The sequence below is a fragment of the Mauremys reevesii genome, linkage group 9 (assembly GCF_016161935.1).
Source record: "Mauremys reevesii isolate NIE-2019 linkage group 9, ASM1616193v1, whole genome shotgun sequence".
NCBI classification, from domain to species: domain Eukaryota; kingdom Metazoa; phylum Chordata; order Testudines; family Geoemydidae; genus Mauremys; species Mauremys reevesii.
In genome coordinates, this window is record NC_052631.1 from 53,953,309 (window position 1) to 53,973,410 (window position 20,102).

The window sequence follows — 20,102 nt, forward strand, 5'->3', positions numbered from 1 at the left end:
CTCTTGGACCAGCTCCTGTGCTCCACTCAGGATTAAATCTAGAGTCGCCTCGCCCCTTGTGGGTTCCCGTACCAGCTGCTCCATGAAGCAGTCATTTAAAGTATCGAGAAATTTTATCTCTGCATTTCGTCCTGAAGTGAAATGTTCCCAGTCAATATGGGGATAATTGAAATCCCCCACTATTATTGGGTTCTTAATTTTGATAGCCTCTCTAATTTCCCTTAGCATTTCATCATCACTATTACTGTCCTGGTCAGGTGGTCGATAATAGATCCCTAATGTTATATTTTTACTAGAGCATGAAATTTCTATCCATAGAGACTCTATGGAACCTGTGGATTCGCTTAAGATTTTTACTTCATTTGAATCTACACTTTCTTTAACATATAGTGCCACTCCTCCCCCTGCACGGCCTGTTCTGTCCTTCCGATATATTTTGTACCCCGGAATGATTGTGTCCCATTGATTGCTCTCAGTCCACCAGGTTTCTGTGATGCCTATTATATCAATATCCTCCTTTATCACAAGGCACTCTAGTTCACCCATCTTATTATTTAGACTTCTGGCATTTGTGTACAAGCACTTCTACTGATTTGTGCCAGCTCAGCATATGATCCTAGGCTTCATAACCTCTGGGTCACTTAGCATTGGTAGTGCTGTGCATTGATATGTGAGAGACCAATGTTCTTCTCAGCACAGCCCCAGCCTTTCACTCTTCAGACCAGCTAGGTTGGGAGTTGAGCTGGGCAAAGTTTCTTGGCTAAGTAGTTTATTTGCTTAAAAAACAAAAACAAAAAAAGCAGTTTTGGGTGGTCAGAAAGCATTTGTGAACATGGGTTGAATTTGGTTAATAGTTTCACTTCCAGCACCAAAACAACATAAATAAATGTCAGAGAAGTCTAAGCATTTTGTTTGGCATTTTTAAAACTAAATGTTCCAAGACTATATTTAATTTGAATTGAAATGGTTTGTTTCAACCTGAAATGATTTCGTTTGGTTTATTTTTTGGTTTTGCCTAAGTGGATTTAGCCTCATGTGACCCAGACATCCAATCAAAATGGCCCAACATTGCCCATAAGCTGTCCCTGAACGAGCAACAGAGCAGCAAGACTGACGCAAACATCTGACAAATAATTCTGGACTGCAAATAAATGTGAGAAAATTGCCTCATTCCCCCAAACAGATTTACTTTTGACTCTCCAAATGTTTCTGTGACTGATTCTTGGTGTGTCCCTAGTTCTGGAGCAAGTCATGGGAACCATCACTTGCCCATTGCACAAACTGTCCCAGAGGTGACGCTCCTGAATCCATGCAGAATGGTTCTCCCAGACGTGGTGCAGAGCCAGCGTGGCCAGCCCCAGGGAGATCTCATGTTCCTCTAAAGCAGCCTCACTGACTGGTGAGGGAGCATCATTAACAGGGGTGGAAGGGAGACCCAGTGTGGTGGAAAAGGTGATGTAGGCAAAACAAAGCCAAAGGGCAGTGGGTGTCCTCACAATACAGGGGACCCCAGGGACCAACGGCTGGGCTGGTAGTTAGGACATTGACCCCACCACCCTCACTCAATTACTGGAGGGTCAGGGATCTCTGCGCTTAATGTGCCCTGTGTTACACGGCATTTATGGGCCAGCCTACATGGCAGCTCAGGAGCCTGAGGGGGAGTAACCCCTTCCCGCATATCTCTGAGCAGCATCCTGCCCCTTCAGGAGACAACGGGCTGTGCTCCTGGACCCCTTGCTGGGCCACTGGCAGGAGAGGGATGAGAAATAGGCAACGCCGAGGCTACCCCTTGACCCCCACCCCACTGAGCTGCACAGCTCTGCTGCCAGGGGAAGGGGGTTGGGAGGTGCCTGCTCGGTTAGGGCCAGTAGGCAGTGAATAGCCCCTGGAACAAGAGGGAGAGGACAGAGAAAGAAACGTGTCTCCCTGCTGCCTGATTCCTTCTCTGGATGCTTCTGGGCCTGTGTGGCATATACCAAGTGGGGAAATTTGGTGCTGGACCCAGAATGCTGCGAGAGCAGAGAGACACCAAACTACTGCTCGTTAGTGACAATGCAGCTCAGTGGCACGTGGGAGTCCGATCCCTGGACCAAGAGAATTTGCATTCAAACATCTCCAGTTATGGCAGTGCCAATTGTTTATTGAACATGCACTGCAGAGCACAACCCATGCAGCTCGATCCAGCGCTCATCTACACCCAGATACACCTCAGTAGCTCTGTTAACTTCAAAGTGAATGAAGCTGAAGGATGCTTTAAGAGCAGGATCTGAGCCAAGGCCTCCTAATGGATCCTCCCCCACCTTAAATTTCATGACCACCTGCCCTGGAGCCCAATCCCTGCTTACCTGGCCTGAGACTCTGAATAGCAGCCCAGTACTGGTAGCCCAGATAGAACTGGGAATCCATCAGTCGAGGGACACGGATAAAAGTGGAAGCAGAGTCCTTAAAAAGCAGATCTTTCCCATAAGGCGAGCTGAAGAGTTTGAAGCTCTCTTTTGTGTTCTTGCCATACTTTGCCTGTCACAGGGGAGAAATGATCAGGTGTATTTATACCAAGAGCAGGAGATAGTTTTGAAAAAGTGGAGAGAACAAACAAAAGGGGGATAATAGCAAAAGAAAGGCTGGAACAGAGAGAAAGGTAGAGAAGGGGAAAAAGTAAATACCTCTGCCTGAGAGAGGAAGCTCCAGATCTCGTCAGCCCGACCATCAACACTTCGAGCCACAACAGCATGAGCAGCAACTTTGGCCCAGTGACACTCATGATACTTATCTACAGGCTTCCGGGAACCATCTTCACACAGCAGCTCATATTCGTCTTTCCCACTTGGGTCATTTTCTGGGAGGAATGGAAGTCCACAGGTTACAGCAACACCAATATTTAAAGGGGCTTTGAATCCCCCACTTCAGGAAACTTCCCAATGATTTTTGTCCCTGAATGAGAACCAGAAGAGTGACAACTTCCATGAGACAGATTCCTCCATCCCTGAAGTATTATCATCATACCAGTTTCACAGCTGGAGATCTGAGGCCAAGAGAGATGAAGGCCCAGATCCACAAAGGGACTTAGACATCTAGAAATCCACAAAGCCTGAGAGCTGTGCCTAGGCTCCCTGTACAGTGCAAGGGGCGACACAGGGACCTAAGAATGGGATTCACAAAGCCAGCATGCTGAGCAGGGAGCCAACTAAGCTAGCCAGTTGGAGAAGCTGACAAGACACATGTCCTAAGCTAGCCAATGGCAGATACTGACAAGAAGGGTGTGTCTTAAACTCTGCCCCTCTCCTGAAATTCAGGGCAGGTCTCTGCTTGCGATCCACTGCCAGGCCCCCTGCTTCTGGAGTCAGGGGCCTTAGGCATCGAATCCATTCTTGCAATTCCACGCAAAACAGTGGGGGAAGGGGAAGGGTGCCCAAGACCCTTTGTGAATGTGGCATGAAATGACTTGCCTAAGTAGTCAATGGTAAAGCTGGAAACAGAATCCAGGTCTCCTGAGTCCTAGTCCAGTGCTTTACCACAAGACCATCCTTTCTCTCACGCTGGTGTCGTGTTAGTAGATTCCTGTCATGATGTTGGTGGAGGTGGAGCCCCTTCCCAAATTTAATCTTTCAAAGAGTAATGTGCCGGTGTGATTTCACTGTGAACATTGAAGAAGCAACATACAAACTGGTCCCCACTCTGGTAGCCTCGTTCAGCCACAAGAAAGAGCCATTAGACAAAGGGTATGGCTACACTTGTAAATTTGCAGCGCTGCAGCAGGGTGTGAAAAAACACCCTCTCAAGCGCTGGCGCGCGGCGCTACCGCCAGTGTAGTGTCAGCGCCAGCGCGCTGCGCGCTCCTGCGCGTCCCTGTCCGTCCCCCACAGGGGAGGACAGACACAGCGCTGGGAGCCTCTCCCCAGCGCTGGGGCGCTGGGACTTAGCGCAAGCGCGCGCGCCGCTGCGCTGCCGCAGCAGCGCGCCGCGCGCGCGCCAGCAAGCCCCTAAGAGGTGAAATCTAATCTCTCTCTGCTGATTATGTAGCAGTCAGGAACACAGCATACAAAGCATATTTCCTCCCAGAGACAAAGAGAAAAGAGGTGTGGGATAAACCGGGAGAGAAATGAAGGCAGGTGCAATATAGATAGAATTCAAGGATAGAGTCCCAGTGAAAGGCCTGACCAGAAAGTGGTGAAACGGAATGATCCCTCATGCCTACCTAGAACAGTTGTGTGTTTGACAAAAGCTACATCTCCAGCTCCATCTTTCAGACACCTGGAGGGGGAAATAAAGCAGAAGGAAAAGGAAGACACTGAAATATTGTGTTTGTTGCTAATCTCAGATCATCCCTCTACATTTCATAGAATCATAGAATCTCAGGGTTGGAAGGGACCTCAGGAGGTCATCTAGTCCAACCCCCTGCTCAAAGCAGGACCAAACCCAACTAAATCATCCCAGCCAGGGCTTTGTCAAGCCTGACCTTAAAAACCTCTAAGGAAGGAGATTCCACTACCTCCCTAGGTAACCCATTCCAGTTCTTCACCACCCTACTAGTGAAAAAGTTTTTCCTAATGTCCAACCTAAACCTCCCCCTCTGCAACTTGAGACCATTACTCCTTGTTCTGTCATCTTCTACCACTGAGAACAGTCTAGGTCCATCCTCTTTGGAACCCCCTTTCAGACAACTACCTTTGAAGCAAGCATCAGATACATGACAGTTTATCTTCACAAAAAGCTACGTGGGCCGGGGAAGGAAGTGCAATGGCAGAGAAGAATTTTTAATGAAAATCATCAGGAGTAGCCCAGTGATAATGCTCTGTACTGCCATGTGCAATTTATAGCTCAATTTCTGGTCACTCACTAACTGCTTGTAGGGGCTAGGAGCTATCATAGGCCACATACTCAACCCTGGAGTAGCGGTGCTTCTTCCATAAGAATATAAGAATGGCCCTACTGGATCAGACCAAAGGTCCATCTAGCCCAGTATCCTGTCTTCTGACAGTGGCCAGTGCCAGGTGCCCCAGAGGGAATAAACAGAACAGGTAATCATCAAGTGATCCATGCCCTGTTGCTCATTCCCAACTTCTGGCAAACAGAGGCTAGGGACACCATTCCTGCCCAACCTGGCTAATAGCCATTGATGGACCTATCCTCCATAAATTTATCTAGTTCTTTTTTGAACCCTGTTGTGGTCTTGGCCTTCATAACATCCTCTGGCAAGGAGTTCCACAAGTTGACTGTGCGTTGTGTGAAGAAATACTTCCTTTTATTTGTTTTAAATCTGCTGCCTATTAACTTTATTTGGTGACCCCGAGTTCTTGTGTTATAAGAAGTAGTAAACAACACTTCCTTATCTACTTTTTCTACACCAGTCATGATTTTATAGACTTCAATCATATCTCCCCTTAGCCATCTCTTTTCCAAGCTGAAAAGTCCCAGTCTTATTAATCTCTCCTCATATGGAAGCAGTTCAGATGTGGTCTCCTCATCTCAAAAAAGATATACTGGCATTAGAAAACATTCAGAAAAGGGCAACTAAAATGATTAGGGGTTTGAAATAGGTCCCGTATGAGGAGAGATTAAAGAGGCTAGGACTTTTCAGCTTGGAAAAGAGGAGACTAAGTGGGAATATGATAGAGGTATATAAATCATGAGTGGTGTGGAGAAAGTGAATAAGGAAAAGTTATTTACTTGTTCCCATAATATAAGAACTAGGGGCCACCAAATGAAATTAATGGGCAGCAGGTTTAAAACAAATAAAAGGAAGTTCTTCTTCACACAACTCACAGTGGAACTCCTTGCCTGAGAAGGCTGTGAAGGCTAGGACTATAACAGGGTTTGAAAGAGAACTAGATAAATTCATGGAGGTTAAGTCCATTAATGGCTGTTAGCCAGGATGGGTAAGGAATGGTGTCCGTAGCCTATGTTTGTCAGAGGGTGGAGATGGATGGCAGGAGAGAGATGTTAGGTTCACTCCCTCTGGGGCACCTGGCATTGGCCACTGTTGGTAGACAGGCTACTGAGCTGGATGGAGCTTTGTTCTGATGCAGTATGGCCATTCTTATGTCCTTATGTTCCATACCCCTAATAATTTTTGTTGCCGTTTTCTGAACCTTTTCCAATGTATCTTTTTTGAGCTGGAGCGACCACATCTGCACACAATATTCAAGATGTGGGCATACCGTGCATTTATATAGAGGCAACATGATATTTTCTGTCCTATTATCTATCTCTTTCTTAATTATTTCCTGTGTTCTATTTGTTTTTTTGACTGCCTCTGCTCATTGAGTGGATGTTTTCAGAGAACTATCCACAATGACTCCAACATCTCTTTCTTGAGTGGTAGCAGCTAATTTAGACCCCATCATTTTATATGTATAGTTGGGATTATGCTTTCCAATGTGCATTACTTTGCATTTATCAACATTAAATTTAATGTGCCATTTTGTTGCTCAGTCACCCAGTTTTTAAAGATCCTTTTGTAGCTTTTCGCAGTCTGCCTGAGTCTTAACTATCTTTAGTAATTTTGTACCATCTTCAAATTTTGCCACCGCGCAGTTTACCCCTTTTTCCAGATCATTTATGAATATGTTGAATAGGACTGGTTCCAGAACAGACCATGAGGGATACCACTATTTACCTCTGTCCATTCTGAGAACTGACCAGTTATACCTACCCTTTGTTTCCTGTCTTATAACCAGTTACCGGTCCTTCCCTCTTATCCCATGGCAGCTTACTTGCGTAAGAGCCTTTTGTGAGGGACCTTGTCAAAGACTTTCTGAAAATCTAAATACACTATATTCACTGGATCCCCTTGGTCCACATGCTTATTGACCCCCTCAAAGAATTCTAGTAGATTGGTGAGGCATGATTTCCCTTTACTAAAACCATGTTGACTCTTCCTCAACAAATTATATATAGCTGACAATATTGTTCTTTATTATAGTTTCAACCAGTTTGCCCAGTATTGAAGTCAGGCTTACAGGCCTGTAATTGCTGGGGTCACCTCTGGAGCCCTTTTAAATTCCATTGAGGCTCATTACTCAACAGAAACCAATGAGACAATTAGGTCCCAACTACTCTACAAGTGTAGCCATGTTAGGAGACCCAGTTATGGTACAGCTGAAAACATGTGTGTGGGACAGATAGTTACCAGATAAAAATATCTTTCACTCACTGAAAGGCTCCAGAATAGCCAGAATAAGGCCCAGTACGGGAACATTTTTGAGCACCTGTCCCAAGGCATAAGCGGCACAGATTGGGTTCATTTGCAGGGGCACCAGGGACGCAGCTGGCTGAGAAAAACTGGGCCACAGCTATGGAAAAAGACATGCAGTAGTTAATAGCAAACTCACCCTTTACCAAACTACCTTCTCCCAGCTGTTGATGCTTGGTATAGTAGTGTGGGGTGTTAGGGGGGAGTAGTAGGGGGAGAGGGGATGTGCAGAAGGGAAGATTGTCTGTAACCTGATTCCTTTGGAAGGGGAGGTTGGTAAAGGGGATGCTGGAAGGATGGCATCTCCAGCAGGGCAGAGTGAAGGTTCAGTTGTGTGGTCTGCTGTTCATGGCAGTGGTGCAGGGTGTTTGTGTGTGAAGAAGCAGAGGTGCTTTAACTTTCCACTTCCTTGGGTTTGTGTCAGGATGGCATATTACATTGGTAGCAACTTTAACCATTGAACAACAAAGTTTTTGGAGTGTGACTGAGTAGAAGATAATGGATTCCAAAGCAAGGAAGCTGTTGCTGTCATGGAAATGCCCTTATTGATTGAAGAAGAGAAATTTAGGAATGTGAGTGGTTCCGTTGGTTTACTAGTTTCCCCAAAAGTTCCTCAGAAAACCTATTACCTTCCTCCTAACCCTAATCAATCCCTGTTCTCCTTACCCCCAGCTTAATGTTAGCACTTCCTACTCACCTAGCTCTTTCCCAGCTTACCGTGGGTTATAGGAGTGGCTCTATCCCAGGATAGGGTTTGATGGTACAAGAGGGTCCCAATGGGAATGACCCAGCCAGCAGACCTGTCTAACCCTGTGTGGCAGGATTTCTTCCCTTTAAGTTCCTTTATTGTGAACTCAGTTCCTTTCTTCACCACTGCCACAGCATAGTAGCTGGTGGCCGCATCTGTAAGGGAGGGAGGAGAAAAGGCAAGCAAGCATTGGAACAAAGGAACACACAAACAGAAATGGAAGTTGCTTACCGTCCCTTCCAGTTCACACAATTGTTTTCTCCCATGTCACACAAATCCTGGGCACAGGAAGAGCCATAATAATGTAGCAAAACACCTGACCCCTTTCTCCTGTTTATTATTAGTGGGTTGCCATGCCAATATCAATCTGATTGTAATGGTTGTAACGGACATAATGTTAAATGTTCTACTAATTAGTATTACTAGTATTTGCTAAATGCTCTTGTCTTTGCATTTATTTGATACATGTGTGCTGCGATTAATAGCTCTTACCCTTGTGATAAGTCTCTTTGAGGGCAGTAGACATTCTCATGTGAGTAAAGATGACTTGTGTGAGTAAAGTTTGCAGGAATGGACTCTAAACAGGGTCTGTTAAAATTCTCTCCATAGATTGTATGGCAAATATTACATCTATGCAAAGGGACTGAATTCTGAAGGCAACAGAAACCCACTACTTTGAATTTCCTGACTTTTGTACCTTTTAATTCTCAGCCATAGAGTAATTCTCTGTGTTAATGTTGCCTTCAGCCCGAACTCTACACAGTATCAAAACAGCCTGACTTTCCGAACAGAGACCTGTGTTATAATACAAAGAGAAGGCTGGGAGTTTGGGTGGGATCTGAAAAGCAGGAGCTGTTGGAGATAGGAATGGAGAAGTACTGTCATTTTCCTCCAAGAATCATCAGTAATGCAGTAGACAGGAAGAAAACTACAGAGTGGGGATGCAGACCCAGCAACTCTGATAGCAGCAGCTTTAATGTTTAGCTTTCTTTTCTGTTTCTTTCCCTCTTCATTGTGCTTGTTTATCCACTGTCCTGTTTGTGTGCTCAACTCAGCCTGGTCCTCCAAGAAATAACTGACCCTCATGTTGTTAGAGAGACAAGGTGGGTGAGGTAATATCTTTTATTGGACCAGCTTCTGCTGGGGGAAGGGTCAAGCTTTCGAGCTACACACACCTGAAGAATAGCTCTGCATAGCTCAAAAGCTTGTCTCTCTCACCAACAGAAATGGGTCCAGTAAAAGATATCCCCTCACCCAACTTGGGTGTTTAATATCCTTGGACCACCATGGTCATCCCAACACTACAAACTTTGTGTTGATGTCATTCTTTAACCTCTGTTAGTGCAGCTGACTCATAGCTTGGGTGCCATATGCCTGGATTAGCCCAGTTAATTTCCAGTTTTGTACAAGGTCCCTGAAAGCAGAAAGCCTTTGAGGTTTGCTCAGCTTAGTCCCCCTGCTGTGTTTTGTCAGGGGCCATTAATTACTGAGGCAAATTAACCTTACAAAATTCTTCAGACACGCAATTGCATTAGCCTTCCCCAGCCATTGCAGCACCACTGCAGTGAGCAGTAAAGGTCCCCAGAGGGAACTGCAATAGCAGCACCCGAGTTACTCCAGTTCTGTTGAGAACAAATTACTGCCCTTGTGATACTGCCACATGCAGTGGAAGGGAAGTGGGCATAAGAACCGTTTCTGTAGACTGGTCTGCTTCTCCTCTGTGATCCACAGGGGAGCCAAATTTCAGCTGTCCAATGGAAATGATATAGAGGGGCTGTATGGAGAGGAAAGGTTGCCCTGGGATAGAAACCCCACCACCACTTCCTGTAGCCTCCTCTAGCCCCTCAAGGGTAGTAGCGCAAGAGCTAAACTCTGCGTGAACAGCCATGGAGAGAGACATCAGGGAAAAGCTACTGTTCACAGCACGCTTCCGGAACACGGCCAAGCACATCATAGGTTGTTGCTGCTTGGAGCTTTCAAGTACTACGAAGGGGGCATGTGAGCAGGTGAGGGGACCTGTCTCAGCAGCAATAGTCATCTCACTTGCTTGTTGCGGGGGACATGTGAAAATTATAATGTCACCTGTAATACCTTGTACCTGGTTGCTCTAGCATTGCTCCCCAGTCTGCAGGTAAAATTACTCTAGCACCCATGGGTCACTGGGAAGGAATGAAGCAAGAACCAGAAGGTTCATGGAAGTGGAAAAACCCCCTCAAATGAATCAGAAATCAAGAGGATTTGGAAAGGTCCAGTCTGGTTGTGGGGAGGGGGAGGAGATCAGGGTAAGTGGAGTGATAGAACTAACGCTGATTGCTCCAGAGGAGAGTGTGATCACCTGGACAGCTAGGAAAATGAGGCAGGGAGCAGGAGTACAGATCATTGCTGTTTTCCACCAGGTCCCGATTCTCAGCTTGTGTAAATGTGCACAGCTGTGCTGAGGTCACTGGCTACGGATCAGTCCTCATGCGTACTAGCTAAGGCCCTGGCCCTTGATCCGTGGCCAGCTCTAAAGAAGTACATATTCTCTGAGTTAGCACACTGACTTGCCCAGGGGGGTTGTGCCTTCCCAGTTTGCCTGAGTAGTACGGTGTTACTAATGTGCTGACAGCTAGCACCGTGGTGGTCAAAGTGCCCCAACTTTAGGGTCAGTAACAGTGCCTTCCATGCAAATGTACCTTTTCCTGTGCCATGGACCTCAGCCACAACAGGCTTCAGATTATATGGGGCAAGGTGTGCTTCGAAAATGTGGCCACCATCCAGACTAATGGCATCTGCTTCATTTGCCTGAAACACAAAAGGGTTAAATCAGTTGTGAGCACATGCAGCAGCAAGGGCCCCACACTACAAGAAGGATGTGGATAAATTGGAGAGAGTCCAGCGAAGGGCAACAAAAATGATTAGGGGGCTAGAGCACATGACTTATGAGGAGAGGCTGAGGGAACTGGGATTGTTTAGCCTGCAGAAGAGAAGAATGAGGGGGGATTTGATAGCTGCTTTCAACTACCTGAAAGGGGGTTCCAAATTGGATGGATCTAGACTGTTCTCAGTGGTAGAAGATGACAGAACAAGGAGTAATGGTCTCAAGTTGCAGAGGGGGAGGTTTAGGTTGGACATTAGGAAAAACTTTTTCACTAGTAGGGTGGTGAGGCACTGGAATGGGTTACCTAGGGAGGTAGTGGAATCTCCTTCCTTAGAAGTTTTTAAGGTCAGGCTTGACAAAGCCTTGGCTGGGATGATTTAGTTGGGTTTGGTCCTGCTTTGAGCAGGGGGTTGGACTAGATGACCTCCTGAGGTCCCTTCCAACCCTGAGATTCTATGATTCTATGAAGGGCAGAAAACACTGAGCGTTAATTAACAGAGCCTCTCTTTGGGGTCCTTCTGGCTGGGGTGCTGCTGTAGCAATGGAGCCAAGCAATGGGGGAAGGAAATCAGTCACTTAAAGAGGATAGTGAAGCTTTCATCTCAGATTAGGCAAATGGAACCTGACAGGGCAAGTTGTTCCTCCCAGCCCCAGACCTGATACGTTGCTGGCAACTTACCGCAATGGCTTTTATGCAGTCAGAGTAAGTTAGTTTCTTCACACATTCTAATGAAGGGGTTGAGGACATTTTCGTCTTCAATTCCACACATTTCTTCTGCTCTGCATCGGATATTGTGCACCATCGGACGGAACTTTGGGCTGGAGGGTCAGCAAGGCAGAGCACTGTGGAGAGAGCAAAAGAGGACTAAGAGGTTATTTCATGAACCTCAGACCTAGTTAAAAGAACTATCATCTCTCCCTACAGACATAGGTCTCACATGAGACCCACAGGTCTCTCCTTCCCTACCTGCTCCCAAAAGCAGGACTCCAGGGCTTAGGCCACTGTGTGCTGGTTTCTTACATGTAGATTCAAGTGGATACAAAGGACTAAATTTACCCCTGTTGTAACCTTAGTGGAGTTATGCACAGATGGATTTGTCCCAAAGTGTAGGGGGTTTGATATTTTTATATTCCAGCTCTAACTAATGGCCACCTGGGATTCAAATCACCAGGAGATTTCTGCTAAAGCTCCTCACCCCAGCCCAAATGCAGGATGATTCTCAGGGTTTGTGCTTTTAGGGAAAAGTCATTCCTCTTTTGAGGAAGAGGAAGAAATAGGAGCAAATGCAACCTTCTGTTACGCCTTTGTAATTCCAGCATAACTAACCTCTGTGGAGTCACTCCAGATTTGTGGTGTAACTGTGAGCAGGGCTTGGCCCACAAACTGAAAGCAGGGTAAACGTCAGGGCTTGAATAAATACCTTATTCCAGGTTCCTCCTCTGTGTCAGAGAGCTCTCCAAATTTGCATGTGTTTCTCTGCCAGGGAACTACTCTCCCACTTTTCCTTCATTTCTTAGGAGACAAGCTCTACCCTAAAGTCCTGAGGTCACTCCTGAAGAGATGTGCAGAAGGGGAGCTCCTGCCATGCAGACCTTAAGGTATATGGCAGGGCAGCTCCACTGTCATGGACTTCCTGGTCTGCAGAGTGGGAGCTGCTCTCCTGTGCAGGCTCTCCTGCTCTCCAGTCTGCCTGCCCTGTGCACCTTAGGAAGTGTCCAGGAGGAGGGTTCCTACCCTGCAGACCCCAGAGAAGTGTGCACGAGAGCTCTGCAGCTGCAGGCCTCTCATGCTGCAAGGGAAAACTGGAGTGGAAGGCTGACCCATGTCAGGAACTCAAGGTGAAGTGGAAACACAGCATGTTCTCTGTTACAGAACCACCACAAACCTGCAAGTTCCCAAACGAAACACTTTGTGAGAGGGAAGTGAAGGCTGGAAGGCTGTTGTGATCACTTCTCTGGAACACCCTCAGGAGACACCCTCACAAAAAGACAACACACAGGAACATATTCTCTGACCTGGCCAAACCGCACTCAGTGCAGGACCAGACATGGGGGTGAGAAAAGGTGTCTTGATGCCTCTTTTCCCCAGCTGATCCTGGGACTGACCGGGATCCAGTCCTTAGTGTAAGCTAGAGAAGCCCAAAGGGTTGTTCCCATAAGTGGTGATTGCTGGAGCCCAGAAACACCCTAGTTACACCCATGTCCCTTGGCATGCCTCTTGCACCAGATATGGGGAGAGGTGGCATCACCCGGAGCATCTCCTCACATCCCTGGTGGCCAGAAAAGTTAGCTTTCCTCTGCTGTGTGCGTCCCTGGAGCCCAATCAAGCAGCTGGAGTGAGGCTCAAGATCTGCCCAGCATTTCCACCAGCCTACACATTGGAGAATTTGGAAATTGGCTGTTAAGGTGTGCAGCCAGTCTCCCTCTGCCATCCCTCCCTATGCAATCACTCAACATAACCACCAGCCCACATCACCCTCCTATTGGTAACTTGGCCCACTCTTGGGAATTGGTGGTAAATACAAATCTGCTGTGTAAAGTTTAGTTCCGATTTCATGGGCCAGGTAGGATTTTTGTGCCATTGGGGAATGAAGACAGGTTGAAGATACAGCAGTGCATTGAATAATTTAACTGTTAGTAAAGATTGAATTGTTGGCAAAAGCAAAGAAAGCTGTTCCATGCAGGGTGGCATTACAGACTTGCATAGGATAATGGAGTATGCTGAGCCTGTGCATTGTAGAATCTGAGGTATTGTTTGAAAGCACATGGCTATTACTTACTGAATAGTTGTGTATTAGGTACCAGGATCACCATATAGGAATGCAGGGCTCTGAATGCAGGTGTCGGTGTGTAGTAATGCTTTCCCGCTTGTTTACATCGTCATGGGAAAAACTTATGTTGAATGAGGGTGGAAGCTGGTTGGGGTATAAAAGGGCCTCATCCAAACCTCACTAAAGCCAATGGAAAGACTCCCTCTGACTTCACATAGCTTTGCATTAGGCCTCACCTGAAGAGTATTGAACTGCTAAAGTCCTTAGCTTTCTGTTTCGGAAAATGCATGTGGTTTCTTTTCCACAATTTTTCTTTCTGTAGCTTGTTACAGAGGGGTAAAAATACCTTTGCACTCTTATCTCTTATTCACCATGTTTTTCGTTTGGGAATATAAGAATAGATGTAAGATATAAGGATAGATAACTTAAGCCCCAGTTCTGCAAACATGTCCTTGATTCACTGCATGCACATGAGCTGTTCCATTGACTTCAGTGGGACTACTCACATACATAAAGTTACACATGCACTTAAGTGTTTGCAGGATCAGGACCTTAAGAAGGAAGGACAGAACATTATTAACAGATGCTCTTCTTCTGCTGATCGAGAGCTTGGATCAGTTGCAGCATTGTGGATGCTGATTATTTAGCTAACATTAGTGTCCAGAGGCCCAAATTGGGATTGGGGGGCCCCCCAATTATGCTAGATTCATAGCAGAAGAGGACACTTTATTTAGGACAAGAAGCATTAAGGGAATGTAACAAACACCAGGTGGGAAGAGAATAAGGGTAACAGTAATAAGATTATGCAGTCACACAGGCCAGCAATGTGTGCACAACTTGCCTGTTCCAAATCACTGCAAAATAGAATGGCTGTATAATAACCAGTGCCTGCTTCTGTTTGTTTTACCTGTAAAACTCTGCCATTGTCCATGTGCTTTTTCTGCTTGTTTCTAATTGTTGTCTCAGTCCTGGCTTCTATTTTAAAATCTCTGCTTTTACTGATTGGTTTAAAAAAATCTCGGCCTGTTTTTCTTTTTACAGTTCTATTTCTAAAATGCCTTCCCCCTACTGCCTCCCATTTAAGTCAAGGAGTAATGCTGCCAGAGAGGTGGCCTCATTATCAGCAAATAGAGGGGTCTGTGCAGGAGAGGAGACAGAAAGACGGATTTGTCATGAGCACAGTCAGCCTTTTGCACAAAGGAAACCAGGAGCCTGAAAGAGCAGGGGCTCCAAAGGGAGGAGTACAGACATATCTAGTGGAAGGAGACTTGTGGACCTTTATGGGCCTAGGAGAAGAAAGAGAGGCACTCCTCACAGCCTCATCTTGCTGAGCAGGGCTGGGGTAGAAGAGAAGGGGTTACAGTCCCTAGTGGCACCAGACCATTAGAATAACAGAATCATAGAATCTCAGGGTTGGAAGGGACCTCAGGAGGTCATCTAGTCCAACTCCCTGCTCAAAGCAGGACCTAATCTCCAACTAAATCATCCCGGACAGGGCTTTGTCAAGCCTGACCTTAAAAACCTCTAAGGAAGGAGATTCCACAACCTCCCTAGGTAACCCATTCCAGTGCTTCACAATTGTGGAAGCTTCTTTGAGATAACCCCAAGCAATGCAGGGTACTGTGGGGAGAGCCGAACCCTGGACTCTCAGGCAATGTCTTGGGGTGGGGGGGGAGTTGAAGGGGCACGTCCCTTTACAAGAAGGGGGTCCAAAGTTGAGCTGCAGAGACACACACACACACCCCGAGAAGAACATGAGACATTAGAAAGACAGGAGCCTACAGGTTCTGCAGTAATTTTTTTGCAACTTTCACATTAAAGATTTTTTGCTAAATATAGATGCTTTTAAGAAGCATCTCTAAACACATGTACATCCTCTGTAGGGAAGACTTTCAGTGACTCTCTTCCTACACCAGCGCTCCGCCAGGGGGACATACCTCCACCCATACCTGCTGCGGGAGCTCCATATAAGGAGCAAACCTGAAGCTGCAGGCTTTCCCTTCTGACTGTTTTAGGGCCTAATCCAAAGCTCATTGAAGTCAATGGAAAAACTCCTGTGGTTGTCACTGGGCTTTGGATCAAGCCTTTAGCAAAATAGGAACTGTGGTAAAAGTTGCTGTAATTAGCGTTAAAATTGCTATCTCCGTGCAGCAAGATCCCTGGCAAACGGCTGACACAGTCCAGCACCCAGCAGCTATTTTCCCTTTGGTTTCTGTCCTGCACAGTTCAGTGACTGTTGGCGTTTACTGTGCACTGCAATTAAACCAGCTCCCTTATGTAACCTTCTCACAGTCTCTGGCTAGTGCGGGGCTTGCTGAAAATGTCAGTGACACCCCCACCTCAAAACTGCTGCTCTGCAGGCACTTACCAAATATCCCCAAGCACAGCGCAGCATGGAGAGCAAACTTCATCCTTCTCTCCTGGGTTCAGCAGCCAGGTGTTGCAGGAGCTTCACTCAGAGACTGTCTCCTCCGAGTCTGTGATGGCTCCTGGGCTACTCTTTGCCTTTTTATAGAGGGACAGGGCTCGCTGTGTTAGCAGAAGCAAATACTGGCAGTGTTTGTCCTTGTTTCCCAATAGCTCCTCGATTTCCTCACCCCGCCCCATTCCAGTCAGCCCATTTTCAGGCAGCATTTCACTTGGCACTGAATCACACACATGCATGAGTGGGAGCAGGGCAGGTGCATGTCGTTCACCCAAGGGATTTAAAATGGGAAAGTCCTACTTTGTATCATTTCAATTCTTGCTTGTCTGAAATACAGTGGGAAGGGCTATTTTCTTTGTTCCAGCCACCCCCTGCCTTACAAAGGCTAATCTCAGAGAGCCGCTTGAGAATCAAATCCAATCTAGACTATTTAGTCTTCTTTCCCATTAACTATTGCCTTTCCTTCCCACTAAGGAGTCTTTGCCTGTCCTGTATGACTAGTCTTGGCAATTGGGACATTAGTCAGTGCCTCCCAGAACACCTGATAGCATGACTGTAATGCAGGGAGAGGAGTCAGTAAGAGGAACCTCACAATCACAGAGCACCTTCAGTCCAGAAGGAATGAATCCAAAGTGCTTTACTATCCCGCTGAATGACTCACTTCCTTTGGGACATCCCTGAGCTGTCCTCGCTACACCCCTCCCTTGTCAGGGCCACCTGCTCTGGCGGCAGTGCTGGCTCTGCGTTCCCCTGCAAGCCCCTTGTGCCTTTAAAAGGACTTTTGCTCTGCAGCTGGGATTCTCTAGGGGGAAGCTGACATAGCGTGGGGTAAACTGGCTGGAGCATATCTAGGAACACAGCCTCTGGAGCGAAACGTTGGAGCTAACAGTGCACAGCCACAGTGGTCTCACCACATCCTCTCCCTGCTCTCTCTAACGACTGCTCCTTCCTGTCCCTCCTCTGCTAGACCACCAGTTCAGGTGGTTGTGACAACTCATAGCTCTTACAGTCATTGAATCTCCTCTCTGGACCACCTGATTCTCACCTCTCCAGACTACACAAGCGGCAGCTAAAGTGTTCTTCCCCCACCGGTCCTCCAGTTGTGCCAGCTCCCCCACCCTCAGATCCCTCCATTGGCTGCCTGGGCCCAGATTCAGCATAGCACTTAAGCACATCCTTGATTTTAAGGATGTGCTTGACGCTCATTGAAGTCAGCTCATTCTTCTCCTGAAGGAGCTATTCCATTGCCCAGAGCCCTCTGCCTAGGCTATTCAGTTCAATCTAGCAAGAGCCATACGTGCTAGAAGTTGGGGCATTAAGTTCTGAGCAGATGGTTTTGGAAAATTTTAATCTACAGCCTCTTGACTCTCCCAAAAGAAAAGACCTGCCATCCTCTCTACACAGTGTTCCTTCCCCAGCCCAATGCATCAGATAGCCACTTTCTCCATCCAAATCCCTCCTGCTCACTCCATTCTTCCACGAGGCCCACAGACACTAACTCACTTTAGTATACTGCCATCCCACCCTAATTCCTAGAAAACAACAGCAAGGACTGGAGCATAACTATGCTGAGGTATCACTGTTCTTTAGGCCTCCCAGTGTGTTCCTGTCCAGTCTTCAACTGGCCCTTAGATATTCACATATTTCTTTATTTGGGCATCAAGCAGCACTCTGCACTCGGTCTGGGATTAAGAAATAAGGATTAAATTCATCCTGTGCTAAACCAGGCCTCACCAGCACTGAATCCCTCAGTAACGCTTTGTGCTGGCCTTCTGCATGGGGGTGAATTTCACCCTAAGGGAATTAGTAAAGTACAGCGATAATTCATTCAGGGACGGCCAAGAGGGAGAGGTTCACGAGCTGCCACAATCTGCAGCAACCACCAAGACTTCACACCATTCTCCCCAGGCCAGCTCAGTTCCCCCGAGGTTACTGTCCAAGATGCTGGCATTCCAAGGCTGGAGTTCCTAACACCGCCAATATCTGGCTACATCAGAAATTACTTTAAATCCTCCCACTCGTAGGCATAGCGTGGTACAAGGACGTGTATAAATAAAGCAAATAATGGGTGGAAGAATGTGGGCTTGTTACATTCCAGAAGGTGAGAGGCTTTGCAGGAGAGGATAACCACTGCAGACAAGTTGTTTACCACTTACTGGCTGAATCAGAGGGAGCTGGTAAGAAGCTCCTGTTTGGAAATAATCGGGCTATTGAGATCCCATGACCTACCCAAACTGGTGACTGTGCCATCTCTCATTCCACAGTGACCGTATCGTACTGTGCTCTAATGGGACCTTATATATTCCTCATTTAAAGAACTCCAGATCCTCAAAACCCACTTTTTCATAATGCTTTAAAGCAATGAGAGACGTTCATCCAGTCATTTCCTCTGGCTTCACATCAACAGTTGCCAAGTGTCTTATTGCAATTAGATTGTGGGGGGTTGCGAATATCCTTTCTGCTGCAACTGATTTCTTCTTCTTTCCACTGAGCAAATATTGCTTTCTCGCTCTGTAGTTCTGATTAACCTTGAGGTGAACATGGCTCCTATAAAAATTATGCCCATGGAATTCTTGGTGATAGTACAGTTGATTTAAAAAGAGACCCCAGATGTTTAGATTCTGGAGAACTTTCCCCACCAAATGGAAAAACCATTTTACACTGGGCCACATTTGAAGTGTTAAGAATGCTCTAGTCAATGGAGTGACAGAACCCAAGGGAAAAACCCTGGATGCTGGGGCAGGGTATTGCTGGTTGCAGGGCATTCACCTGGGAAACATCTTCCCCTGGAGCTCAGGATGAGCATGTCTCTTGCCTTGTTTGAAGGTCAGTGCAAGCCATACCATGCTGCAGAGGCCTTGCCCAAATGAAGATACATACCGAAGGGTTTAGCATCTCCCAAGTCCCCTTGAGATCCGCCACCTCACATGCTCCTGAGAAATACTACCCTGTGGAAGTAGAGATGGGCCATACTCACTGACAGGATATCTTTTAATCTGTGATACTACAGCAACAAGCACATTAGGACTGGGGGAGGGGAAGATGGTGTAGGCTAGATTAAATGGACAGAGATAGCTAGATTAGATGAAAGAAAGAAGCTAGTGACTGAGCAATGAAAGGGTTAGGGTTAGCTTGCTGTTGCCAACATGTTTTTAAAAAACAATTGATAAAGGGACTACTCTCTTCAAACAGTGTCATCCAACTGAGCATCTATGCGTATCAAGTGGATTAAGGCATCTAGTGTTCTTCTTCATGCCATACGATGTACTAGAGTGTGTGAGAACCTGATGTGAGCTATGCATTTTCTGTGGTGGTTGTTTTTGTTTTACATACAGCATCCGCACTACTCCAAAAGGAACCCTCAAAGAGGGATTTGTGATGATGACTGCTAGGCAGTCAGCAGGACTGTAAATCTACTTTGCACTAGCCTGCTATGCACTAACTGGCCATATGGACCCTGCTAATTTCCTCGTAGTGCACTTTGATCTGTTCCCATTTCAAAGTGGAGTAGATCAAAGCGCACTAATGAACTTGTAGTGTGCCATTTTCCTTTTTTTTATTTTATTTTTATTTCCTACGAATTTATCAATGTTTCTCAAAAAAATTAAAAATTGGTGAAAATCAGTGCAAAAATTAACTTCACAGCTTCCCAGGTATATATCAGGATTAATAGGGGGGATGGGAGGACAGAGAAAGGCAACCAATAGAGAAAAATGAGTTTGTTGTTTATGAAATCATTATCTCTAGTCCCCATTACGAAACAAACAAAAATCCGTTTCCTGTTGGTGACTTGGGCAGTTGCACTTCCTATCACAGGATTCAGTGTGAATTCCCAAAGGCCTGTGCAGCACAATCTCACAGCGGTCCTTGCAAAGTGTCTTTTCCACGCTGGCTCAGAAAAGGCCTCCTCCAGCAACCAGAAAATGGGTTTCTAGCCCCTGAAGCAGGGCCGGCTCCAGCTTTTTTGCCATCCCAAGCAGGGCTAGCTCCAGGTTTTCTGATGCCCCAAGCGGCAAAAAAAAAAAGCAGCCATGGCAGCGCGATCACGCCCCTCCACTCTTCGGCGGCAATTTGGTGGCAGGTCCTTCGCTCTGAGAGGGACTGAG

At 46.5% G+C, this 20,102-nt stretch overlaps 1 protein-coding gene across 1 annotated transcript in view; it reads right to left on the bottom strand.

Annotated features, from left to right (window-relative positions):
- LOC120372103 (ovotransferrin-like) overlaps positions 1–16,090 on the bottom strand; it is a 54,617-nt gene extending 38,527 nt beyond the window's left edge. Inside the window, exons 1-8 of the mRNA XM_039488843.1 lie at positions 15,940–16,090; positions 11,480–11,643; positions 10,616–10,724; positions 7,910–8,095; positions 7,154–7,292; positions 4,196–4,251; positions 2,664–2,836; positions 2,346–2,517 (exon numbers count right to left, since the gene is read on the bottom strand). Coding sequence (XP_039344777.1) covers positions 2,346–2,517; positions 2,664–2,836; positions 4,196–4,251; positions 7,154–7,292; positions 7,910–8,095; positions 10,616–10,724; positions 11,480–11,643; positions 15,940–15,982 — 1,042 coding nt within the window. The 5' untranslated portion in view covers positions 15,983–16,090. The remainder of the gene's footprint in view (positions 1–2,345; positions 2,518–2,663; positions 2,837–4,195; positions 4,252–7,153; positions 7,293–7,909; positions 8,096–10,615; positions 10,725–11,479; positions 11,644–15,939) is intronic.
- Between the last annotated feature and the right edge of the window lie 4,012 nt (positions 16,091–20,102).